Raw genomic sequence first — 18,960 nt, forward strand, 5'->3', positions numbered from 1 at the left:
TTTTTTTTGGTCTGGGAATTGAATGCAAGGGCGTTCTACCACTAAGCTACACGTCCAGCCCTTTTTATTTTTTATTTTGAGACAGGGTGCCGCTAAATTGCTGGGGATGTTATTGAACTGGCGATGCTCCTGTCTCTGCCTCTAGAATCCCTGGGATTACAGGCGTGCGCCGTCGGGTCCGGCCATATAGCCGTGAACAAGAAACTGAGGAGATAACGAGTTGTTGTTTGTCTAGATTGTTGAACACGCAGAAGAATTAGTTTAATCCGTCCATTGGATGGGGATTCTGGAAACTGCGTATTAAAATCCATTCTTGGCTGGAGATTGCATTTAATTTCCAAAGTAATTAAGTGCTTATTTTAACTGTGTTTAGGCTCTGAAAAGAGTATGGACTATTGTTAAAGTCCAAGAAAACTGAGTTTTATTTAGGTTGTCTTAAAGAACTTTTAGAATAATAACAAGCAATTCCAATTTACAGCTGAGCTGTGTAAAACAAATTGACTTATTGGAAGTCATAACACGCTTCACCTTAGGAAGGGCTTTATAATTACCATATTTGGGGAGAGAAGGGTTAGCGTGAGCAGAATCTTTGAAGTCCAGAAATAGTACGGTATATATGGGTCACTGAAAAGTTTGGTTCATCAGTAATTTTTGAGTCAAGAGAAAATTCCATGCATACGAGGTCATGGAAGATCTTGAAGATGCAACAAATATGATTAACTTTCAAATTATTTTAAAGCTTACATTTTAAAGCTGGGCCCTGACTGGGAAAAGAAATTTAAGTCGGCACCGAGCATGGTGTGCCCTGCCTGTAATCCCAGTGATTGAAGAGAATGAAGCTGAAGGATTGCATGTCAGCCTCAGAAATTTAGTGAGACCCTTTCTCAAAAAATAAAAAGGGCTGGGGATGTAACTCAGTGGTGCCCCTCAGGTCAGTCTCAGTACCTCTGTCACCAAACTGGCAAGTGTCAAAGAACAGTGGTGATTCAATTAATGAACCAAGGAAGCAGTTTGGGGAGAGAGAGAGACATAAAGAGTAGACATAATTTTTAAAAGATTTATTTTGGGGACGGTGGAGCACTCCTATAATCCCAACTATTTGGGAGGCTGAAGTAAGAGGATTTAAATTTTGTGGCCAGGGGTGCTTCCTTTCCTAGGAAGAAGATATAATAAAGGGGCATCATTTTTGATAGTGAAGTTACAAGGAAGCAATGGCCTAGGTAAAGCCTGCATTACATATTAAATTTATTTCCTTTGCCCTCCGTTCCATATGGCACCTACGTGCGTCTTAACTTTTTCCAGACTCACGTCGCAGGGCAGTAGTTTTCCCTTAGGAGAAGCGCCAGTGTTTTTCTTTCTTTCTTTCCTTTTCTTTTTTTTTTTAAGTTGTAGATGGGCACAATACCTTTATTTTATTTATTTATTTTTACGTGGTGCTGAGAGTAGAACCCAGGGCCTCACACGTGTAAGACAAATGCTCTACGGCCCAGCCCCAGCCCCGCGCCAGTGTTTTTCAGAGCGAAACCCCAGTACTACAGACACCTGAATCACAGAGTCCAGGGTAAAAACGTGGTTTGGGGCGGTTCTCCCGCTGCTGCCAGGTCAGCTGAGCCGGGCTCCGCTTCCCGGGGCTCAAATCCCGGCTGGGCTGCCCCTCCCTCTAGAACTCTCCCAGGGCCCGCCCACCCCGGGCTCCCGCGCAGTCTTGGCGGGAAGGCGTCAGCTGCTAAGCGGTAGAAAGATGTCGTGGTTAAGCGCGGAGGCCGAGGAGAAGGCTTGCTCCAGACTGCGTAACCAGGTGAAGGTGAGAAGCGGTCTGACGGTTTTCTGTTGCTCCTGTCTCAGTCTTTGGGATTTGCTGGGCGCCGTTGCCTGGCACCCAGGATAAGCGAGGATCTATGTCCTGGTTTTCTGTGGAAAACTAGGCCTTCAGTGCCAGAACAACAGGAAGGCTGTTGTCACCAATCCTAGAAATGACAGGATGGGACCTGGGACCTCCTTTTCTCATGCCCCCAGCATTTGCTTTAGCAACTTTATTAAGTTACTGTGAAGCTGACAGTTGGAGTAGTCCCTTAAGTTACAAACGCTAGTCATTATTTATTGCTTTGGTAAGCTCCTATGGAAAAGAAATTTGCTCAATAAAACTCAGTAATTTCATTCAAGCTAATGAATTATGAATAGAGATTTTGGAGGCGGGGAAGAAGTTTCCTTACAGGCTATCAGTTGAATTATGTTGTCATTATGAAATGGAGATTAGATTTGTTAATGGAGATTAGTTGGGATCCTGTCAGAAAAGGCAGAGGACTTGGGTTTCTAATACTGTTTTCTTTTATTGACTTGAATAGGTGAATGAATATAAAGAAAATCAAAACGTCGTTTTCGTATCTCTGAGACCAGAACAGACTACAGTTCTAGGAAAAACAGCTAAGGTTTATCTTGCTCCCTTTTCACTCACTAATTACAAGTTAGGTCAATTTAAGTGCCCCAAATCCCTATTAGAAAAGAATTCTAATGATGCAGTGATGTGTAAGAAGTTTAAGAAGACTCAATTAAAGAAAACTTGCAAAAAAAAATTAATTCCAAAAATGAAAGCCATATCTTCCAAGGCAGAATCTACTCTGCAAAAATCATCCTTAGATGTTCATGCTGAAAGTAACAAACTAGAACACAAGAACAGTTCAGATGCCGTGATTTGCAACGTTGATATGGAAAGCAGTGATGAAGATACCACACCTGGCCTGGTAAGAATTTAATTAGTAGTTCTAATTTTTCTTGGCTGTTTTGAAATTTGAAGTTCTATAAGGTCATCAAAGGTCTTAAGGGCAATAAAATTATTTTATCATTTAATGTGTTTAGTGGAAATTTTGTGTTTTAAATATTTATCAGATAACCTCCTTGGATTAATTTTAGTTCCCTTTTTTTCCTCTCAGTTTATTGCATATGTTTTTGAGCTTACTCATACTTGATCGTGCCTTGCTAACCTTTACTTTTTTTAAATTTTATTTTTTAGTTGTAGTTGGACACAATACCTTTATTTTATTATTTATATTTACATGGTGCTGAGGATCAAACCCAGGTTCTTGCAAGTGCTAAGTGAGTGCTCTACTGCTGAGCCATATCCCCAGCCCTTAACCTTTACATATTTATGCATGGTTTACCAGAAGTTTTCAGCCTGTGGGACATACGCAATTGACCTTTGATGTCAGGGTAGGAAAACAATCATTAATTTTTTTTTTTTTTTTTTTAAAGAGAGAGTGAGAGAGGAGAGAGAGAGAGAGAATTTTAATATTTATTTTTTAGTTATCGGCAGACACAATATCTTTGTTTGTAAGTGGTGCTGAGAATCGAACCCGGGCCGCTCGCATAGCCAGGCGAGCAAGCTACCACTTGAGCCACATTCCCAGCCCCAACAATCATTAATTGATTGCATTACTTTTAAAAACAAAAGGAGACAAATGAAGTGGAGTTAACACAAAAGAGAAATACTCATTAGTTCTGTTGAATGGTTGGAGTCAGTTTAAAGAATCTTTTTTTTTTTTTTTGCCTGAATATCCTTTTTTTTAATTTTTTTTTTTTTTTTTAATTAGCTACACATGACAGGAATCTGATTCTTTTGTCTTCTGCCTAGGCAGTAGTTTGTTTTTTTTTTTTGTTTTGTTTTGTTTTTTTAATTTTTAAGTAGTTTTTCCCTTAGGAGAAGTGACAGTGTTTTTCAAAGTGAAACCCCAGTACTACAGACATCTGAATCACGGGGTCCAGGGTAAAAACATGGATTGGGTGGTTCTCCTGGCTTTCTGAGTGGCAACTTCAGGCAGGACAAGATAAACCATGTCACATGACAAAAAGTTGATGGAACTAGAGCAACAGAAAATGAAGCTAGGGAAAGAGAGACATGATAATTGAAAAGTTTTTGTTATGAAATAGGCATTTGTTTTATGTATTATTGTCCCATAGGTAAGAATCCAGACCCATGTGGGACAGTAAAAGGGTAAATCATAAGTGCATGGAAATAGGGGTTGGGAGCCTAGTTTCTAGGCGAGTCACCTTCTAAGAAATCTTGTTCCTTTAAGCCAATAGCCTCCCTAATGAGAAGATTGGATAAATCAGTGGTTCTCAGAATTTAGCCAGTATCAGAATTACCTGGAGAGGATCGGCATGGTGGCTCACTCCTGTACTCCCAGTTACTTTAATCCCAGTGACTCTAGAGGTTAAGTCTAGGAGGAAAGGAGGATCTCAAATTCAAGGCTAGCCTTGGCAATTTAGTAACACTCTGTCTCAAAAAAGAAAGAAAAAGGCTGGGAATATAGTGCAGTGTAGAGCACTGGATTTAGGTGGAGCATAGAATTTGCATTTTTAATGTGGTTTCCTGGAGACTTTGGTGCTGTTGGTCCATGCTGTTGGTCTGGAATGGAGCTTTGAGAACCACTGGTCAGAATCTTTTTGGCCTCTTAGAGTGTAAGATTACATGTGTAAGAAGTTAATATAAAATGAATTTAATTTGATGTGAGAAAATATGATCAGCAGGAGGGAGATAGTCAAGCAGAACCATAAATGCATAGAATACATTTTTCTTAGGATAAACTAAATTATAACATTTTAAATAGAACATTTTATTATTTTCTCTTCCTTTTTTTTTTTTTTTGGTAACCTGGGATTGACCTCGGGGGCATTTGATCCCAGAGCCACATCCCCAGCTTTATTTTGTATTTTATTTAGAGACAAGGTCTCACCGAGTTGCTTAGCACCTTGTTTTTTGTTGAGGCTGGCTTTGAACTCATGATTCAGCCTCCCCAGTGGCTAGGATTACAGGAGTGTAGGTGCGCCACTGGGCTTGGCGTGTTCTCTTCCTTTTTAAAAAGTGTACTTGAAAAAAATTTAATATGTGGATGGACCTTAATTTTATTCATTTATTTATACATGGTGCTCAGAATCGAACCCAGTGCCTCACACATGCTAGGCAAGCGCTTTACCACTGAGTCACAACCCCAGCTCCTTAAATTTTTGTTTTAGTTGTTGGTGGGTTGTGTGTGTGAGTTGTGTTGTTTTGTGGTCATGAGGATCGAACCCAGGGCCTTGTGCATACCGGACAAGCACTTTACCACCGAGCTGCATCCCCTGGCCTTCTTTTTCATTATCTTTTCTCTTTTGCAGGGATGGGATTGAACCTAGGTTCTTGTGCCTGCTAGACCAGCATTCTATCATTGAGTTATAATCCCCCACACTTATTAATTTTTTAGAGTAATATGACTAAGAGTTTGTGGTTCCATGCTTTAGGAACAGTATTTAGTTTATAAGCTTATTTTTTTCCCCAAATGAAGGAAGACTTTGCTGCATTACAGATAAGAGCCTTGCCTTGCAAGTATAAGATTTTATTCTATTTTTTGGGAAATTTTCTAAATTTTATTTCCCAACTCTTCTGTTAAATATTATATAAATTATTTCTTAGCAGTTGATTTTTTTTTTTAATTTTGAGGCAACAAAAAGAAAATAAACAAAATTTTTGAGATAATTTTCGGCTTATAGAAGAGTTGCAAAGATAGTTTTGGGGAAATCCTGAATATTTTTCATCCAGCTTACAAACATCTTACATAACCTTGATACAATATTGTTAAATAGAGTTTGGATTTCACCAGTTTTTCCAGTCATATATTTTTTCCTGTTGACCACTCAGGCCAGGATCACACAGGATTTAGATAGTGTGTCTCTGTAGTCTCCTCCACTATGTAACACTTTCTCAATCTTTCATGTCTTTAATACTGAAAGAGTACTGGACAGTTATTTTAAATATTTTCCTTCAATTTTGGTTTGTTTGACATTTTCTCATGATTAAAGGTTTTGTGTTACTGGGAATGGTCTCAGAAGCAAATATGTTCTCAGAGCATCACATCTGGGTTTACAATAGTCCCTTCTTTTCCGGGGAAGATATATATTCCAAGACCCCAGTGGATGCCTGAAATAATGGATGTTGCCAAACCTTGTGTATACTGTAGTAGGGCCCCATATCTGTGGTTTTACTTTCCACAGTTTTACTTTCTGAGGTTTCACTTATTTATGGTAAACAAGAAGGGTGAGTATAATAAAATATTTGTAGAGAGACTGAGAGAAACAGGCTACATTCACATAGTTTACCATAAGATATCATTTATAATTCTGTTTCATTAAAATAATTTCCTTATTAGCTTCTTATTGTGCCTAATTTATTCATCATCATAACTGGGGATTGATCCTAAGGCCTTGATTATGCTAGGCAAATACTCTTCCACTTAGTCACATTTCCATCCCCTTTTTTTTTTTTAATATATATTTATTTTTAGTTGTAGTTGGAGACAATACCTTTATTTTACTTATTTATTTTTATGTGGTGCTGAGGATCAAACCCAGGGCCTCACACGTGCTAGGCAAATGCTCTGCCACTGAGCCACAACCCCAGCCCTTTTCCATCCCTTTTTAAGTTTTATTTTTGAGATGGGGTCTTGCTAGATTGCCCAGGTTGGTCTTGAACTGGTAATCCTCCTGCTTCAGCCTCTGGAGTAGCTGGGATTACAGGTATGTGTCACCATACTCGGCCTCAGAAAGTATTATTGTACTGTTCTTACCCATGATGTATTTTTTTCTTTTCGTATTGAGAACTTTAAACTTTTCACAGAAAAGAAGCACCATACGGCTTCTCTGTCATATCCAAATTGCCAGCATCACTGCTCTTGTGTCTTGGGGCCATTAAGTAAAATAAGGATTGCTTGAACACAAGCACTGTAATATTGCTTCAGTTGATCTCATAACCCAGATAGCTACTAACAGGTGAGTAGCATATACAGTTTGAATATGCTACACAGAGGGACACTGGGCAGAATGGAACAGAACTGAAGTTTCATTATGCTACTCAGACATACAACTTAAAACTTAAAAATTGTTTATTTCTGGGTAGGTTTGGTGGCTTAAGCCGATAATCTCAGTGACTCAGATGTCTTAGGCAGGAGAAATGCAAGTTCAAGGTCAGCAGGGACTGGGGATATAGCTCAGTGGTAGAGCATCCCTGGGTTCAATTCCCAATACTGCAAAGAAAAATAAATTAAAAAAATTTTCTTTCTGGAATGTCCATTTGCTACTTTTGAACCATGGTTGACTTCAAGTAACAAACTGTGGGAAGTAAAATTTTGGGTAGGAGGGTACAACTGTATTTGATGGTGGTGTTTTTCTTTAAGATGGCAGTTTTAAAGGCAGTGGTAAATAGAACCTTTCCAATTTCATCTTTGCTGTCAATGTTATTTTGCATATATATTTTGGTACTAGGGATTGAACCCAGGTGTGCTTAACCACAAGCCACATCCCCAACCCTCTTTTATATTTTATTAGAAACAGGCTCTTACTGAGTTGCTGAGGGCCTTGCTGAGTTGCTGAGGCTGGCTTTGAATTCATGATCCTCCTGCCTCGACCTCTCAAGTCACTAGGATTATAGGCATGTGCCACCACGCCTGGCTATTTTGCATGTATGTGAGAAGAATATTTTGGTCAGTAATACATGCACATATTGATATAAGAAAAATTCACATGTACACCAACAAAAATCAAATAGCTGGCAATTTCCTGACACACACTTTTCTGTTGCTGTTCAACAACAAATGGCACTTTCAACCTTTTTAGCTTTTTTCTCCCCCAATGTAGCTGTTAACTTATATGGAAAATTAAGCTTTGCTTAAAAATAAAGAAAGGATTTGTTTCACTTATACCACATATCACACACACACACACTTTTCCTTTCTATACTTTTATTAGCTTTAATCCAGTTTTATCTGTGTTGTAAGACTTCTCAATATAAATCAAAGATCTTCTCCACTTCTGGTACTGGAGATTAAACCCAGGGGTGCTTTACCACTAAATTACATTCCCAGCCTCCTCCTCCTTTTTTTAAGATGGGGTCCCATTTTAAAAAAGGCTGTTCTCAAACCTGACATCCTTCTGCTTCAGCCTCCAAAATTGCTGGGATTACAGATGTGCATCACCATTCCTGCTTGAAGAAGATTCTTTTTCTTTTTTTGTGACAGGATTTTACTATGTTGTCCAGGCTGGTCTTGAACTCCTGGGCTCAAGTGTTCCTCCTGCCACACCCTCCTAAGGAAGTGGGTTAATATGTCTAAGCCACTGTGCTGGGCTGAAAATCAAAGATTTCTGAAGTTTTTTTTAAAATATATTTTTTAGATGTTGATGGACCTTTATTTTATTCATTTATATGTGGTGCTCAGAATCTAACCTAGTGCCTCATACATGCTAGGCAGATGCCCTACTACTGAGCCACAACCCCAGTCCCTGAAGTCTTGATTTTATTTTTTTTCTTCACTCTCTCTCTTTTTTGGTGGCACTGTGATTGAATCCAGGCTCACTCTACCACTGAGCTACACCCCTAACCCTTTTATTTATTTATTTTTGAGACAGGATCTTGCTTAATTGACTAGTCTGGCCTCGAACTTGTGATCCTCCTGCCTCGAATAGCTGGAATTATATGTGTGTGACACTGCTTCTGGCCTGCACAAAATTCTCTTAGTGCTCTCCATCATCTTATTCCATTCAGAACCATTTTATTCAATGGTAAAGGCCTACCCTTTACCATTTTCTTTTGAATTTTTATCTTTTATTGCATCTGTGCTGGAACTTATGTCCCTGCGATCCATGTTTCTCTCTTTCTTGGCTTATTCTTTCATTTTGGTAAAGTGCAACTTATAGTAGCTTCCTGAAAAAAGGGATATGAAAAATCGTTAGCTCTATTCAAATGATGACTTAATTGGAGTTATGATCATATGTTGAAAATAATTTAATCTTTCCAGTAGAACTTTTTTTTTTTTTTTTCCTGGTGCTGCAGATCAAACTCAGGGCCTCATACGTGCTAAGTGTGCATTCTTTCACTAAGTTACATCCCCAGGCCCTAGTTTTTCATTAGCTTTTCTTTTTTGGGAGGGGTACTGGGGATTGAACCCAAGGGCACTTAACCACTGAGCCATATCGCCAGCCCTTTTTAATATTTTATTTAGAGACAGGGTATCCTTGAATTGCTTAGGGCCTTGATAAGTTACTGAGGCTGGCTTTGAACTTGAAATCCTCCTGCCTCAGCTTCCTGAGCTTCTGGGATTACAAGCATGCACCACCATGCCTGGCCATCCTTAGCTTTTTTTTTTTTATATTTATTTTTTAGTTGTAGATGGACACAGTGTCTTTATTTTTATGTGGTGCTGAGGATTGAACCCAGTGCCTCACATGTGTGAGGCAAGTGCTCTACCACTGAGCTATAGTCCCACCCCCCATTCTTAGCATTTTTAATGTATTATTGTCTTATAGCTTTTTCTTTTTTTCTTTTGTTTATTTTTATATGGTTCGAAGATCGAACCCAGTGCCTCACACATGCAAGGCAAGCACTCTGCCACTGAGCTACAGCCCCAGCCCCTATCGCTTTTTCTTAATCTTGAGGAGTTAGTGCCTCTCTGAGTCTTGATTGTTATTTTTTCCTCTAAAAGCTTTTAGGATCTTATCTCTTAGGATTTTATATTTATTTCAGTGTTGTATTTGTGGGTTTTTAGGAGGAGATGACAACAAATGCATTTATTTATTCTGTGTTTAACAGGAATCATTTGTTTAATAAACATAACTTTCAGTTGGGCATGGTGGTGCACACCTGTAATTCCAGTGGCTTGGGAGGCTGGGGGAGGAGGATCACAAGTTCATATCTAGCTTTTGAACTTGACTTCTGATATCAGATCACTTCGTATTCAGTTGGGAATACATGCAAATACTTTGTGATTATCCCAAATTTAGACTCAGTATCCAATGCAGCAAAGGTTATGTGCTATTTGGTAAGACATTATCAAATGAATAGAGGGGGTACAATTTGAAAGAAGGTACACATGCAGACAATGAAAGATCTGGTTTTATGAGGTGTTTTTGCTTTAAATGATTATGTAAAATAACATTATTTTTGGTGTAATTTTATAGGATGATTTCTCAGGATTGTCACCATATGAAAGGAAGAGACTCAAGAACATATCAGAAAATGCAAACTTTTTTGCTTCTCTTCAATTGTCTGAGGTTTGTGGGAAGTTTCTAATTAAAACTAAAATGCCATTCTTCCTGCCAGCAGGTCAATGAAATACTTGTAGTATCAGTTTTCATAGTGTCAAATGAAGGAAGACACAATTCTGTAGGTTTTATATAAGGACTGTTGTTTAAAATTTTTTATTTTTGTAGTAATTTTTTGTTGTAGATGGACACGACACCTTTATTTTTGTCCTTCCTTCCTTCCTTTTTTGTGCTGGGGATTGAACCCAGGGCTTTGTGCATGCGAGGCAAGCACTCTACCAACTGAGCTATATCCCCAGTCCCCTATTTTACTTATTTATTTATTTAAAATATTTTTTTAGATGTTGATGGACCTTTATTTTATTAATTTATTTATATGTGGTGCTAAGAATTGAACCCAGTGCTAAGCAATTGAACCCACACATGCTAAGCAAGCTCTTTACCACTGAGCCACAATCCCCGCCCCAATATGTGCCTGTTAAGAAACCTTTGCAGGGGCTGGGGATGTGGCTCAAGCCGTAGCGCGCTCGCCTGGCATGCGTGTGGCCCGGGTTCTATCCTCAGCACCACATACAAATGAAGATGTTGTGTCCGCCGAAAACTAAAAAATAAATATTAAATAAAAAAAAAAAAAAAGAAAAGAAAAAAAAAGAAACCTTTGCAAAGCACTTTGGAAAATACACTAACCCAAAGGTTCCCAGTCGAGTATAGCGAGTATAGCGTTTGGTTCATGTAAAGAAAATAGATTTTGGGCTGGTTGTGGCTCAGCAGTAGAGCGCTCTCCTAGCATGCGCGAGGCCCTGGGTTTGATCCTCAACACCACGTAAAAATAAAATAAACAAAATAAAGAAAATAAAATAAACAAAATAATTTTTATTTTATTAAAAATAAAATAAACAAAATAAAGGTATTATGCCTAACCAAAAATAAATAAATAAATAAATATACACACACGCATATATATATAAAAGAACATAGATAATGAATCTTTTATACATCATGTTCTAATTCATGTTAATAGAATGAGATTACCATATTTCATTGATTTTAAGTATATCTTTTCACATTTTAGTATTTTTTAAATTGGTATCTTAAAACTATAATTGGCAGTCCCCCCTCAGCTTTGGTGATACATAAAATAATGATATCATTATTGGTTGTCTTACATTCAAAGAAATAGTAAGTTATAAATGGTTATTTTAACCAAAGATAAAGAAGAAGTAGGAGTGGTGGGTTGAAGGATGTGTGATGTAGGAGTGAGGGGACAAGTTTTTTTTTTTTTTTTAATTTTTTTTTTTAGTTGTTAATAGACCTTTATTTATTATTTTACGTGGTGCTGAGAATCGAACCTAGTGCCTCACACATGCCCGGCAAGTGCGCCACCATTGAGCCCCAGCCCCAGCCCCAGAAGTTTTGTTTTTATCTTTTATTTATTTTAAAAATATTTTGGGCTGGGGTTGTGGCTCAATGGTAGAGTGCTCGCCTAGCATGTGCGAGGGTCTTGGGTTCGATCCTCAGCACCACATAAAAATAACTAAGTAAAGATATTGTGTCCAATTACGTGGATGGACACAATCACTTTATTTTATTTGTTTATATTCTTTTTTAAAAAATATTTATTTTTCAGTTTTAGATGGACACAGTATCTTTATTTTATTTTTATGTGGTGCCAAGAATCGAACCCGGTGCCTCACACACGCTAGGCGAGGGCGTTACCACTTGAGTAACATCCCCAGCCCCTTGTTTATATTCTTAATATGGTGCTAAGGATCAAACCCAGTGCCTCAGGCGGCTAGGCAAGTGCTCTGTCACTGAGCCAAAACTCCAGCCCTATTTTTTTTTTTTTTTTTTTAAGTGGTAGCATTGATCCCAGGGACTCTTGCATAATAGGCAAATGCTTTACCAATTAAGCTATATCCTAGGACTGTTTGTTTTTAAATCTTAAACTTTAAAAATAGATGGGAGTATACTTTTTATAGGGAACTTTAAGGATAAAAGATGTCTATGCTAGTGTTTATGATCATAGCTAAAGGTATAATTTACATTGGGTGTTTTCACAATGGGGGTAAAATTTCTGTGTGTGAAAGAATAGCTGTTTAGGAGGGGGTAATTGCTCCCACCAAAGATATCAAACCCTTAACTTTACAAAATAAGTAATTGATTTCTCTGAATAACAGATTCCCAGATATTCTGTGTTGTTTGCACCAGGCAGGTGAGGGGATTAATTGAAGGATTAAATTGTTAAATCATCAGCAATTGAAAATTTATCAGAAATACATAATCTATGATTTTAGTTAACAAAATAGGATTTGTTTTAGAAAAATATCACAATTTTTTTCTGGGAAAAAAAAATAAAGTAATTTTGCCAGTAGTAGAGGTTGAAGCTTGTTATTTGTAATAGTATGTTTGAGTTAATTTTGCATTTCATCATGTAAACTCATTAGCAACTTTGTCTGAAGTATCAGAATATCAGTGTATTGGGCAGCATTATTTACTTGCCTTTATTATGGATAGTATATTTATCTCATGTCTACCATGGAAAACAGGTATTCTGTCTTAAGGATCTTTATTTGCTGAATAGACTTTAATATTTTAAAGGTTAAGCTATGTGGTTGTAAGATAGCATTTTTACATGCATATGTTTTTTGTGTACTTTCAGTCAGCTGCAAGGCTCCGTGAAATGATAAAGAAGACACAACCTCCTAAGTCCAAGAGGTAAAAGATGTGGTTATAGTGGCTGGACCATGATATTTTGTTGTGGTTTTATAATCTGAAAAAGTGGTATAGTAATCTTAGTAACAGATCAGAGACTCTATAATTTAATATTAATCCCTGTGGGAATCTCTGAGGGAATACTACCTTTTAATAACTTTACAGTTCTCATTTTCATCAAGAGAATATAGAGCAAATAGAATCTCCAGAGCTGAATTTTGTTTATATTTACTGTTGCTCTGAATGGAGGAATATCTTTATTTCCACAAAATAAAGATTTCTGCTTTTTCCCTAGAAAATCATTTTCTTTTTCTTTTCTTTTTTTTTTTTTTTTTGGTACTTGGGATTGAACTCAGGGACAGTCAACCACTGAGCCCTTTTTTGTGTTTTATTTAGAGACAGGGTCTCACTGAGTTACTTAGGGCCTTGCTAAGTTGCTCAGGCTGGGTTTTAACTCGTGATCCTTATGCCTCAGCCTCCTGAGCCACCAGGATTATAGGCATGTACCACCATGCCTAGCCAGAAAATTATTATTATTATTTTGGTGCTGGGGATCAAACCCAGGGCCTGTGCATGCAAAGCAAGCACTCTACCAACTAAGCTATATCCCCAGCCCCAGAAAAATCATTATTCTTGAAGATTCTTCTCAGGGCCAGTGGGTATAGTTCAATGGTAGGGTGCTGGCTCTTGCCTTGATTGTGTTCCCAGTACCACAGAAAACAACTACCAAACCAAAAAACTCAAAAACAACAACAACAAAAAACCCTACTGGGATTGAACCCCTAGGGCATTCTACCACTGTGCTACATTCTCAACCCTTTTTATTTTGAGCAGAGTCCTAAATTGCTAAGGCTGGCTTTGAACTTTTTTTTTTCCAAAAATTTTTTTTTTAGTTGGACACAATACTTTTATTTTATTTATTTATTTTTAATTTTTTTTTAACATTTTCTTTTTTTTTAAAGAGAGAATGAGAGGGAGAGAGAGAGAGAGAATTTTTTTTAATATTTATTTTTTAGTTTTCGGCGGACACAACATCTTTGTTTGTATGTGGTGCTGAGGATCAAACCTGGGCCGCACGCAAGCCAGGCGAGCGCGCTACCGCTTGAGCCACATCCCCAGCCCCTATTTTATTTATTTTTATGTAGTGCTGAGGATCGATGGAACCCAGTGCCTCGCTCAGGAGCACTCTACCGCTGAGCCACAACCCCCAGCCCTGGCCTTGAATTTTTGATCCTCTTTCCTCAGCCTCTGAGTAGCTGTGCCATCACTGTGCCTACCTCATTCTTTCTTTTTATTTCTCTGACTATCCTTTTGCTTTTCAGTTAGCTTTTCATTCCTAGAATAAGGGAAAGGAATTAACATTTATTGAATGTCTATGAAGCGTAGTACAGTGACCTTAAAAGTTTGTCCTGTATTATCTCATTTAATTCTAAATGTGGTAGGTAATATATCTATTTTATGACTTAGAAAAAGGCTCAGAGATATATTTGTTCAAGTTCAAAACAGCTTATAAATGGTAGCTCTAGGATTTGAACTCTGGGATTATTTTAGCTTGAATTGTCTCTTGCATTTTAGCAGCACCTACATATAAATGAGGAAACTAAAATTCTTGGTATCATTAGCTCATTTATTTTGTGCTAGATGCTAATGAACTGTGGCTTCAAGTGTGAAGAGTTGTCATAGGAGTTAATACTGAAAAAACAATATCACTGGTCTTGTAAATATATAATTTGTGCTTTTATTTTATTTTTTTTCCTCTACTGGGGATGAACCCAGCTTTATTGCTGAGACAGGGTGTCACTGAATTGTCCTAGTTGGCCTCAAATTTGTAATCCTCTTGACTCAGCTTCCCAAGTAACTATGATTACAGGCATGTGCCACAGTGCCCTGTTTACATTTATTTTTTTTTATAAGGAAAGATTGGTGATTTATTATTAAATTACCTAACCCAAATTTCTAGCACTTAGTAATTGTAAGATAACAGTATCAAGTTACCAAGTTGGTAGTGTTGAAGTTATATAATAAGGGAAAGAGCACAGCCTTTGAAATTTAACAAGTTTGGGTTCAATCTTTTTTTTTTTTTTCTTTTTTCTTTTTTTCCGTGCTCTAGATTGAACCAGGACTTCATGCATGCTAGGTTGGGTACACCCCAGCCCCTGGGTTCAAGTTTTGATTTAGCCATGTAGAGTTGTAGTATCAACGGTGGGTAATTTACATATTTTTTCCTGATCTGTAAAGTTAACATTATATGAATCCAGGGAGATTTAAATAAAAAAATTAAATATGTATTTATAAGCGATACAAAAGAAGTACATATAACATATATGTATAGTTGAAAACTTTATAGTAATACAAACCCCTCAGCCACATACCTGGCATCTAAGTTATTAGAAATTACAATATATATATATTTTTCCCCAGTACTGGGGATAGAATCCAAGGGGGCTTTATTATTGAACCCCCTTTTTTAAATTTTGAGACTGGGTCTCAGTAAATTGCTTAGGACCTCACTAAGTTGTTGAGGCTGGCTTCGAACTTCTGATTCTCCTGATACAACTAATATGCTGAATAATTTTGTTTTGCTTTCAGTACTATAATCCTAGCCCCAAATATGCTGGTAATTATTCTTTCATTTATGATTTTGCTATCTATGAATGTATCCTTAAATAATATATTGTTTTGTCTTTTTTTTTTTTTTCTTTTTGGTACTGGTGATGTAACTCAGTGCTTAACCACTGGAACACATCCCTAGTCCTTTTTACTTTTTTGAGATAGGGTCTCATTAAGTTGCTTAGGGCTTTGATAGTTTTGCCTATTTACCCACCCTTGGTATGAGGGATTGAACCCAGGGGCATTTAACAACTGAGCCACATCCTTAGTCCTTTTTATTTTTTTCTTTTGAGACTTGCTAAATTGCTAAGGGCCTTGCTGAGTGGCTGAGGCTGGCTTTGAACTCAGGATCTTCCTGCCTTAGCCTCCTGAGCCACTGGGATTACAGGCATGTGCCACCATGGGCAGCTTGTTTTGCTTACCTTTGCATGTTAGTTTTAAAACATTCATGTTGGTGTATACAGTTTTATTTCATGCATATTTTTCTGTTTTAGAATATTCCATTGTATGAATGTGCTATAGTTTATTTTACTATTAATGGACAGCAGTTGAGTCATTTCCAGATTTTCATTATTATGAAGAGTGGTGCTCTGAATATTTTTTTTTTTTTTGGTTGACTTCTTTTTTTTTTTTTTTTTTTGGTTGACTTCTTTTTTTTTTTTTTTTAAGAGAGAGTGAGAGAGGGGAGAGAGAGAGAGAGAGAATTTCAATATTTATTTTTTAGTTATTGGCGGATATAACGTCTTTGTTTGTATGTGGTGCTGAGGATCGAACCCGGGCCGCACGCATGCCAGGCGAGCGCACTACTGCTTGAGCCACATCCCCAGCCCCTGAATATTTTTTTTTTTTGCTGTGCTATGGACTGAACTAGGGGCCGACATGTGCTAGGCAAGCACTTTACCACTGAGCTATATACCTCTAGACCCGCCTCCAGATGTTCTAAACTTTGGTGCTATGTGTGAGAGTTTTTCAAAGAGTGGAGTTCTCTGGGAGTATATTTCTAGGGGGCTGGCTATTTGAAAGCCTAAAATATTCCCTATATTCATCCTTTTCTCAAAAATTAAATGAGGAAGTGAATGCTGAATGCTTGGTTTAGCTTTTTCTTTTTTCTTTCCCTTTTGGGGATTGCACCCAGGGGTGCTTTACCACTGAATTATATTCCCAGCCATTTTTTTTTTTTTTTTTTTTGAGAGAGAGAGAGAGAGAGAGATTTTTTTAGTATTTATTTTTTAGTTTTTGGTAGACACAACATCTTTGTTTGTATGTGGTGCTGAGGATCGAACCTGGGCTGCATGCATGCCAGGCGAGTGTGCTACCGCTTGAGCCACATCCCCAGCCCCATTTTTTTTTTCTTTTTTGGTCGGGGGATTGAAACCAGGGACATTTAACCACTGAGTCACATCCCCAGCCCTTTTTTGTACTTTATTTAGAGACAGGGTCTCACTGAGTTGCTAAGTGCATCGCTAAGTTGCTGAGGCTGGCTTTGAACTCTTGAGCCACCTGCCTCAGCCTCCTGAGTCACTGGGATTATAGCTGTGCGCCACCACGCCCGGCTTCCCAGCCATTTAGAAAAATTTTTTTTTAGTTGTAGATGGACACAGTGCCTTTATTTTATTTATTTATTTTTATTTGGTGCTGAGAATCAAACCCAGTGCCTCACATGTGCTAGGCAAGTGCTCTACCATTGAGCCACAACCCCAATCCCCTAGACATTTTTAATTTTTTTTTTTTTTAATTTTGAGACTAGGTCTCACTAAATTGCCCAAACTGGACTAGAACTTACTATCTTCATGTTTCTCTTTTTCTGAGTAGCTAGGATTACAGGCATGTGCCATCACACCTGGCTTAGTATTTTTCAATAAATAATGATTATTACTAATTCCTCTGAACTAATGTGAACTGTAGCTGAGAATTTTTTCTTTTTTTTTCGGTCTGGGGTTAGAACACCCAGGGGCATTTTACCACCATGCTACAGCTCTAGTTCTTTTTATTTATTTGTTTGGAGACAGGGTCTTGCTTAATTGCTTAGGGTGTCACTAATTTTGCTGAGACCGGCTTCAAACTTGTGATGTTCCTCTCTTAGCCTCACAAGTTGCTAGAATTTCAGGTGCCATTGTGCCAGACTATGGCTAATGATTTTGCACGTGAATTTTTTTTTTTCTTTTTGCAGTGGTTGGGTCAAATCCTATAGACTTGAGTTTGCTAGACAAGTGTTCTGCCATTGTGCTATGCCCCCAACCTTGTGTAGCTGGCATTAGTAGAGATGAAATATGAATTATTGGAAACAGGAAATCTTCTCTTTCCCAAATATTTTTAATGTATTATCTCTCTTTTTAAAAATACCCTTATTTGCTTATTTATTTATTTTTATGTGGTGCTGAGGATTAAACCCAGTGCCTCAAACGTGCAAGTAAGTGCTCTACCGCTGAGCCATAATCCCAGCCCCACAAATATTTTTTAATGAATTGCTTTTTTTTTTTTTAAAAAAAAGGAGTCCCCAGAATATAGTTCATTGGGTAGAGTGCATGTGTGAAACTCTAAAGTTAATCCCCAGCACTGGAAAAAAGAAAAAAAAAATTAAATGAAAAATTGGTACATAAAAAAGTAGGGGAAAAGTGGGCTTGGTCACTCATATCTGTAATCCTAGTGATGCAGGAGGCTGAGGCAGGAGGATTGCAAGTTCAAGGCCAGTCTGGGCAATTTAAATCTAGTCTCAAAATAAAAAAGTAAAATAGGGGGCTGGGGATATGGCTCAAGCGGTAGAGCGCTCGCCTGGCATGTGTGCGGCCCGGGTTCGATCCTCAGCACCACATACAAACAAAGATGTTGTGTCCGCCGAAAACTAAAAAATAAATATTTAAAAAAAAAAAAAAAGTAAAAAAGCCTGGGCAGTAGTTTAGTATTAACAATGTCCCTTGGGACAAGAACTCAAAAACAGTTACCAAAGACACTATCTTCAGACCTTACACAGACTTAATTTCCCAATATTTGATATCTTCCTAGATGTCCCATTGATAGTTCAGCCCTTTCAAACATAATTTTGCTATATTCATATATGAATACATCACAGTGACTCCATATTATATACAACAAGAAGAATGGAATCCTAATTATAGTAAGATGTATTCTATGTATGTATTATATGTCAAAATATACCCTACTGTCATGTATATCTAAAGAGAACAAATAAACACTTTTGTGACCTAGTTAAAAATGAATAAATAAATAACAGAGCTGGAGTTGTGGCTCAGTGGTAGAGTGCTTGCCTAGCATGTGTGAAGCAGTGGGTTTGATCCCTGGCACCACATAAAAATAATCAAATAAAATAGAAGTATTGTGTCCATCTACTAAAAAATAAATAAGTAAATAAATACAAAATAAAACAAAACAAAACAAAAAAACAGTGCCCCTAGGTTCAATACCTCCAAAAGAAGTAGGGGATGTGTATGAGTTAAAAAATAAACTGTTTGAAGGAAAATGCAATGAAACATGTAACTCTTCCTCCCATCCTTAGTTTTCCAGGCCTTCTTTCTAGAAGATACCCCAGTTAATAGTTTCATATATATTCCTTTATGG

At 37.5% G+C, this 18,960-nt stretch overlaps 1 protein-coding gene across 2 annotated transcripts in view; it reads left to right on the forward strand.

Annotated features, from left to right (window-relative positions):
- The first annotated feature begins 1,638 nt into the window (after positions 1–1,638).
- Positions 1,639–18,960, forward strand: part of Wdr76 (WD repeat domain 76) — a 46,885-nt gene continuing 29,563 nt past the window's right edge. For both annotated transcript variants that reach the window (XM_076848517.1, XM_076848519.1), the window contains exons 1-4: positions 1,639–1,804; positions 2,346–2,741; positions 9,979–10,071; positions 12,722–12,777. In XM_076848517.1, coding sequence (XP_076704632.1) covers positions 1,742–1,804; positions 2,346–2,741; positions 9,979–10,071; positions 12,722–12,777 — 608 coding nt within the window. In that variant the 5' untranslated portion in view covers positions 1,639–1,741. The remainder of the gene's footprint in view (positions 1,805–2,345; positions 2,742–9,978; positions 10,072–12,721; positions 12,778–18,960) is intronic.

This window comes from Callospermophilus lateralis, chromosome 3 (assembly GCF_048772815.1).
Source record: "Callospermophilus lateralis isolate mCalLat2 chromosome 3, mCalLat2.hap1, whole genome shotgun sequence".
NCBI classification, from domain to species: domain Eukaryota; kingdom Metazoa; phylum Chordata; class Mammalia; order Rodentia; family Sciuridae; genus Callospermophilus; species Callospermophilus lateralis.